At 48.3% G+C, this 7,652-nt stretch overlaps 1 protein-coding gene across 3 annotated transcripts in view; it reads right to left on the bottom strand.

The window, feature by feature from the left end:
* Positions 1 to 6: 6 nt before the first annotated feature.
* Ranbp10 (RAN binding protein 10) overlaps positions 7 to 7,652 on the bottom strand; it is a 60,258-nt gene continuing 52,612 nt past the window's right edge. For all 3 annotated transcript variants that reach the window (XM_028768728.1, XM_028768729.1, XM_028768730.1), the window contains 8 exons: positions 4,810 to 4,922; positions 3,128 to 3,236; positions 2,881 to 3,029; positions 2,492 to 2,696; positions 1,595 to 1,716; positions 998 to 1,143; positions 631 to 742; positions 7 to 278 (listed from right to left, as the gene is read on the bottom strand). In XM_028768728.1, the coding sequence (XP_028624561.1) occupies positions 148 to 278; positions 631 to 742; positions 998 to 1,143; positions 1,595 to 1,716; positions 2,492 to 2,696; positions 2,881 to 3,029; positions 3,128 to 3,236; positions 4,810 to 4,922 (1,087 nt within the window). In that variant the 3' untranslated portion in view covers positions 7 to 147. The remainder of the gene's footprint in view (positions 279 to 630; positions 743 to 997; positions 1,144 to 1,594; positions 1,717 to 2,491; positions 2,697 to 2,880; positions 3,030 to 3,127; positions 3,237 to 4,809; positions 4,923 to 7,652) is intronic.

Genomic DNA, 7,652 nt, shown 5'->3' with positions numbered 1-7,652 from the left:
GGGAGGGAGGGAGGGAGGATGGACCGGCCAGGTAGAAGAGTGGCTGCCCATGGCTTCCAGGTCTCTGTACCAGATGCCTATGGAGGATAGGGTTGCTCCAGCCCTAGGGCTGAAGGAGGGCCAGACAGAGCCGGCCAAGAAGGTCTGCTAGTGCAAGTAGTCATCAACTCTGGCAAAGGAGCAAGAGCCCAGGCCTGCTCGGGCCATGAGCCGTAGACATTCAGATGCCTGGCCCAGGGCAAGCATCAGAGGAGGCTGCTTTGGCAGGTTCTGAGACTCTGTGGAGGAGATTACAAGGTATGGTTAATACCTAGCCAAGGACTTGGGCACAGGTCAAAATTCCTAAAAATGGAAGGTGAAATTATAGCTATGGATAGAACTCTGGGAAGAGTGTTCAATGTTTGAGTGTCCTAGCCACCAGGCCATGGACCTGCTTTCATGATAGGACCTTGGCCTTCTCTAGAGCAAGTAAGCTGGCCTGGCACATGGCAATGAGCTAGCAGCCAATGACCTCAGCTGGGCAAGGGAGATTAGGGTTAGGATTAGTCCTAAAAGCCCAGGAGCCCTGTGAGGGTCTATGCCAGCCTTCACACCCATGGGTTAGCTTTTACCTTTATTAGATGCACTCACCTAAAATGGCGCTGTTGAGAGCAGCACACACGGGCTCCCTCTGGATGGGATCAAGCTGATGACCAACTGGGCAGCTCCAGGGGTCTGAGTATGCTAGGAGGCTAAAGGCATCCTAAGGGACAGAGCACTGTGAGGGGAATGTAGCACACATAGTCCTGTAGCTTCAGAGGAGGACAGAACACAGCATGGGACCCAGTGAGAGCTCAATATATCAATATACCTGGGCTATATAGAGTTAAGACACCCCACACTGCACTGTAGATATGACTAGAGGCCATTCTGTCCTATTTCTACCACCCTTAGATGTTCCCAGAGCTCCAGCAACAGATGGAGATGGCTCCATGTGAGAGCCTGGCTTATCCTGTACCTGAAGCATCTCTGTGTGGGCCAAGTTCTTGCCGTACTCTCGGCCCAGCTGCTCACTCAATGCCTGCAACTCTCGACCAAACAGGATGATCCTTTCTGTGGCAGCCTGGTTGCCCCCGCAGAGCTGCCGCCGTGGACGCCCATCGTCTGCACACAGAGGCCAGCGGAAAACACATTAGAGGGTGAAGAGGGAAGGACAACAAGGACCCCGTTAAGCTACAGCTTCTGAAAGGCAGGCAAGCTAGGAGAGCAAGTGGAGAAGCCTGCATCTACCTGGCATATAGACCAGGGGCGAGACTTGGAAACTTGCCTCTTCCCACCCTACACAAATGATGGTGCTAATGAGATCCACATTCTTGAACTCCCTTCAGCCTTGGGTTCTAGTCTTGGCAGAAGGAACGGACCTTCCTACACACTGGAATCCATCTTAAGGATGCATCCAGAAATGACCAAGACATGCTAGACTCAGTCCAGCTAAAGTTTCTCAAGCTGCCAGAGCCTGCCATTTTAGCCTCTCCTCAGAGGAAGTGGGCATTAGGACTGTATGTTGCCCTCTCAAGGAACACAGGAGCTGAGTCATCCTAAGATCAGCCCTTACCCATGCTGGACTCATCTGTCTGCAGGTCGTCGTGCTTATAGGCCCCATTGACGATGCGTGTGGATACGCTTTCCAGCACACCATTGGGATAGTGCTCTGCCTCCATCTCCATCTCGCTGTCACTGTGGAGCAGGGTTGAGACACGAGTTGGGACTCCTTGAAGTTTTGTTAACCACCACTTCAGGTAAACTGAAGGAGTTTACCTGAGAGACCACAGCAGGTCCTATAATGGCATCGAACTGAAGGACTGCTAGGAACATGAAAGAACAGCCCAAACTTTCTAGGCTTCAAAATTAGCCCTACTATGGTTATCTCCAGGTGCCTGTTACATGATTCCCATTCTAGTCTCAAAGCTGCCCCTGTGAGTCTCTTCTCATTGGCTCTCCTCTAAGGTTATATATGTCTTCAATGTATCCCTCTCATCCCTACCAACTGAACTGACTAGATATCTCTGTAGTCTTGGCTAGGACCCAAACCAAGGTCACCTTCTAGGCATGCCTAGGACCTGTTGAATGCTATCTGGAGCTGCAGTCTACAGGCCAGTCACATGGCTGTCCATGAGCCTGAGTCCACAAAACTCCTTAACTGTAGACCTTAGAAGTTCTAATACGCCCAGCCTCCTGGGAAGAGGCCCTGTGTAGGCAGGCCATCATGTTCAAATTTGGCAGGGTCAGCAACTCCAGACAAAACCAGAGCCAAGAAAATTGACAGCTACATGTTGAATAGGGACAAAAGCCAGAACCACGAGTTTGGCCTGACCTGTCAGCAGGTTGCAATCCAGCCACAGACCTACAACAGAGGTGAGGGTAAAGGGCAGAGGGCAGCGTCTGAAAGAACAGAGGTGGGTCCAGCAGGCACAGAACAGAAGCAGAGCGGAGAGAGGAGCAAGCCAGGCACCTGGTCTCCTGGTTACTGGTACTGCTGTGGGGCTGGGACTTGGTCGAGTCTGTTGAGTTGGACTCGGAGTAATTGACGGAGGACGGGGAAGAGGAGGACGAGGAGGATGAGGACGAGGAGGAGGAGCTGGGTGCGGGGTATTTACTGTGGTTCTGTTTGTTCTTGGTGGACGCGATGCCATTGCTGCAGCTGGGACTGTCTGCTCCTGAGAGGCCAGGTGGGTCAGAGAAAGGGAGGTCAGAAGTGGAGCCGCAGGGATTGCCTGAGTGGTCCCTTTCCCTTCCACACAATCTAGCTGCCAGTTCTAAGCCCACCACAAGGAAAGGTATATGGGATGGCCACTCTTCCCCACACCAGCTCTTCCCAAAGAACTCTGGGGAATGGCTGACCTGTGCTGTGTATATGGGAACTACTGGGGCCATGTCGGGGGCTGAGGTTGGGGGAGCCAGGGTAGCTGTCCTGAGACTTGGGGCTTCGGGAGCTCAAGCTGCGGACCTCACTGTCGGTGCCATTCACCATCTCCACGAACTGTCGACACCTGTGAAGGGAGCAGAGCATTAATGCTCTGGCCTGGCCCACACTATGGGCTCTGGGTGCAAGCTGAGGGCCAGGCTCAGAACCGTAAACATGACTTACTTGAGCATGAAAAGCAGGTTGGGGTTGTGCTCCAGCAGCCCAGGATAGAACCGCTGGGTTGTCTCAATGGCTTCACCCACCCGGCCTTCCAGCACCAGCTTCTGGATTTCTGTAGAAAAGCACATGGCTCTGAGTGAGGGCTGAGATTGCCTCCATAGCCCTGGCTCCAAGCCTGGGTTATGGCCAGACTGAAGGCAGGGGCCAGACAGAAGTCAGGTGGGCTGGCTCTTGGCACCCTGCTAGTTGGAGAAGCTCACAGAAAAGGCTGAGAGAATATGGTTGTCCAGGACCACGGCAGAGACTGGCTTAGAATAAGAGGGAAGAACAAGAAGAGCTCACAGCCCAGAGGTTGGAGGTGAGTCTGGAAATCCACTCCTGCAGGGCATAGGCAGCCAGGGAGCTAGTGAGGGGAGGCATCTTGGGACAGCCTGAAGATGCCTCTTTAGATAGACTGTTCGCTCTTCAGGCCTCATGGGAGTGTCCACTGGCTTGGGCTAGGGCCCACATCTTGACAATCTGTAAATGCTGTAGTGTGCTCTCTACTGGGAGAAGAGGTAGACTACCTCATACTGGCATCTCTAGTGATGGCACTTCTGTGGCCAACAGCATCTTGCTATTGTCTTCTGACTCTTGTCCTAGGGCCTGGTGCATCTTATTGTGGTATCTGGGCCTGAGGCTCTCTCATTTGTAGAACCCAAGTTAAAAATAGAACACCTGGGTGCTGGAGAGATGGCTCAGTGGTTAAGAGCACTGACTGCTCTTCCAGAAGTCCTGAGTTCAATTCCCAGCAACCACATGGTGGCTTACAGCCATCTGTAATGGGATCTGGTGCCCTCTTCTGGTGTGTCTGAAGAGAGTAACTGTACTCACATAAAATAAATAAATGTTTAAAAAAAAGGAAGAATAGAGTACCTTTCCAACTATCTGGCTGAGCACAGCTTGTCTAGGAAGACACAGACACAGACACAGAGATGACAGGCTCAGAGACACAAAAGCAGGCACTCACAGACACATTCATATGCACGTGTCCACTCACCCACACTGTCCTCTCCTCCTATCTTAAACTGTGTTGGTTCTGTTCTCTATCCCACCCCTCCTTCCATTAAAATGTTCCAAATACACAGAATACTAGGAGAGCTATCTTTGGTCAAGAAAGAACTGGTTATCTGCAAAAAAACAGGACAAGAGGTAGGGAGCAGGGAGCTACCATGGCAGCAGTCACAGAGCACCACTTCACCCTGTCTGAGCAGAGGCCTCTCTCTGGCTACAGACAGGCAGAAGAATGGTTAACCCTGAGTACACAGCGGCAAAGGCAGAACAGTGTGTAGTACACAAACAAAGACGCCTTCCAGGGGACCATGAATAGGAGGCCAAGTAGAATCTAGGATTCAGGGGACAGGGAAAAGAAACCAACATGGAGGAACAGGATTCTGCCATGACAGGACCAGGCCTACACTTGATTTCTGTGTGTTAGGGAGGCTGCTCTGAGACCTTCTGAGGCCACTGGCTGCCCTTGTGTCAGTTTTATCTTGAATGAAGGACCGGAGCAGGGACCGGAGCCATAAGTTGGTCTCCAGGATGGTACAGATAAGGTTAAGCTATACTCTTGACAGACTAACCAGGAATGAGCTATAGATTCAGGGGCAGGTAAGAAGGCATGAAGAGAGAAAAATTAACCTTACTTTGTCTGTTCTTTATGGATGCCTGCTCTTCCTGAATCGGGGTTTCAGTCATTCGGGCAAAAGCTGTAGCTGTGGCACAATACCCATGATGGACCAGGTAAGACGAGACCATGCTAGAAAAAAAGAAGAGCTCAAGGTAACACTCAAGACTCACATTTCTCATGGAGCACTGAAGGGGACAGACTACATATATCCCCAAGAGGTCTCCCCTACGCATACCTTGGTGTGACCTGGAAGGGGTAAAGAATAAGACCTTCCCTCTGTGCGCTCACAGACCATAGGAGTGGCTGCAGATTTCTGGGATATGTTGCCCTGAAGCTTGTAGAAATGGCTATCTTCTGGTAGACGGCAGCAAGTCCAGATCTAGTCAATGAGCTTACCCAAGGCAACTTAAAATGGCAGCTAGCCAGGCAACTCGGCAGCTGCCAGGATACAGAGGACACCTGACACAGCCACACTGGATAGAAGTACTAAACGTAGGCAACTGGTCAGAAAAGTGGGGTGCTACTCTGAGCTATCTGCACTAGTCAGAAGTAGCCGTGGCGCCCCCAGTGAGCCTGCCATTTGGTAGCACTGACTCTAGAGCTGTGGTTCTCTACCCGTGGGTCACAAGCCCTTTGGGGATCACCTATCAGATAAACTGAAAATCAGATATTTACATTGTGATTTGTAACAGTAGCAAAAATATAGTTTGAAGTAGCAAGGAAATAATCTTATGGTTGAGGGTCAGCACAACATGAGGAACATATTAAAGGATCATAGCATTAGGAAGATGAGAACCTCTGCTCTAGAGGAACAGGAGGACTATGGGCCAAATTAACTTCATAATATACCATGTATCAAAAATGCACAAATTCATGATAATAGGCTGATTTTGCTGGGAGAAGACAGGCACAAAAGAAAGTTAATAGGAGCAGAGTCTTTGTGGAAGAGCATAATGTACAACAACAATTTAACCCCACTAAAGCTGGCTGGGCAATGCCATATGTATGCATGTACATGCATATGTACAAAGATGAGCTCTCATGACCTGTGTGGACACATATGGGGAGAATGTTCTAAGGCTGTACACCTGTGGCTGGCTGGTTTCTTATGTTTATGAGATAGTATAAACAAAATGCTTGGCATGAACTCAAAGAAATGTAACCTTTTATTAAAGAATACATTCTTTTAAAAAATATTACACTCCTATGTTATTTTGGTGTCAGCTTTTCAATAAAGTTTTAATTTTAGACTAAAATATTATACTCTTGCAGAGTTATTGTAACTATTATTATCATAAACAAGAACAATGTATTTTGGGGAAAAAAAACATGGTTCAGATGAGCCCATATAAACATTCATAATTCTAAAATGTATTTTCTCGGGGCTGGAGAGATGGCTCAGTGGTTTAATAGCACTTGGTGTTCTTGCAGAGGACCTGGATTTGGTTCCCAGCACTCATACAGTGGCTCATAGCCTGTTTGTAACTCCAGTTCCAGGGGCTCTGATACCCTCCCTCTTCTGGTCTCCACAAGTACCAGGCACACACACAGTACACATACATATCTATCTATAGGCAAAACACTAACACATAAAATAAGTAAGTTTCTAACAAAATAAACATAGTTTAAATTAAGAACACTATTTTGGAGGACACCAAAGTAAACTTTAAGCCCTTCTTATTTCCTTATTATTTCATATATTCGAGTGTTCGCCTGCATGTAAGCATATGCACTGTTAAGTATGGCTGGTGTCTACAGAGTACAGAGAAAGTGCAGTATCCTCTGGAACTGGAGTTTGATCGGTTGTAAGCTGTCATGTGGATTCTGGGAACCAAACCTGATCCTCTACAAGAGCAGCAAGTGCTCTTAACCGATGAGCCATATTTCTAGTCCCAGAAAGTAATGTAATATATATAAATTTCTTTATTATAAAAGTATTACCTATGCCAGCAAAAGAAATGGGCTGGGGATTCAGGTCAGCAGTACTGTGGCTGCCTAGCATGTATGAACATCTGCATTCTATTGCTATCACAGAGAGTGAGGAGAGAGGAGGAGGAGGAAGGGGAGGGAAGGGAGGAAGAAGATGATAATACCCGAGTCTCACCAGAGGAAGCCAGCCAGACATGAAGCTTGTGACAAATCTATCTCTAAGATAACCCAGCCACTTCCAATATTTATAAAATTATGTGAAATAACAGGACACAACTATACGCAGGTTTTAGCAAATGCTGCATAGGACACATACAGGCACATGGATACATACATATAAACAAAAAACTTCCATGTGTTGAGCCCAAGCCCTGAAAGTTAACTGTACCTCTTCTCCTGCCCAGCCAAAAAGCATACTGTGGGGAATGACATTGTTGTGGCCCCAAAGAAAGCGATTCTCACCTGCTAGGCTGGGAACCAGAGGTGGTCATGCTGTTCTTTCCACCAAAGGTCTTTCTATCTGTACCTCAACCCTTCCTCAAGACTGCTCAATCCCTCAAGAAAGGAAGGCTGAACACTGGGGATATGACTCAGTGATAGTCCTTTCTTAGCATATGTAAAGCCCTGAGTTCAAAAGAAAGATTAAAAACAAACAAACAAACAAACAAACAAACAAACCCAAAAAACCGGGCAGTGGTGGCGCACGCCTTTGATCCCAGCACTTGGGAGGCAGAGGCAGGCGGATTTCTGAGTTCGAGGCCAGCCTGGTCTACAGAGTTCCAGGGCAGCCAGGGCTACACAGAGAAACCCTGTCTCGAAAAATCAAAAAAAGAAAAAGAAAAGAAAAAAAGAAAAGAGAGAGAGAGAATGAAAGAAAAAAAGAAAGGAAGGAAGGAAGGAAGGAAGGAAGGAAGGAAGGAAGGAAGGAAG

Source organism: Grammomys surdaster, unplaced genomic scaffold (genome assembly GCF_004785775.1).
Source record: "Grammomys surdaster isolate TR1022 unplaced genomic scaffold, NIH_TR_1.0 187, whole genome shotgun sequence".
Taxonomy (NCBI): domain Eukaryota; kingdom Metazoa; phylum Chordata; class Mammalia; order Rodentia; family Muridae; genus Grammomys; species Grammomys surdaster.
The sequence above is the reverse complement of the archived record's forward strand: the minus strand, read 5'-3'. Positions and strand labels throughout refer to the sequence as shown.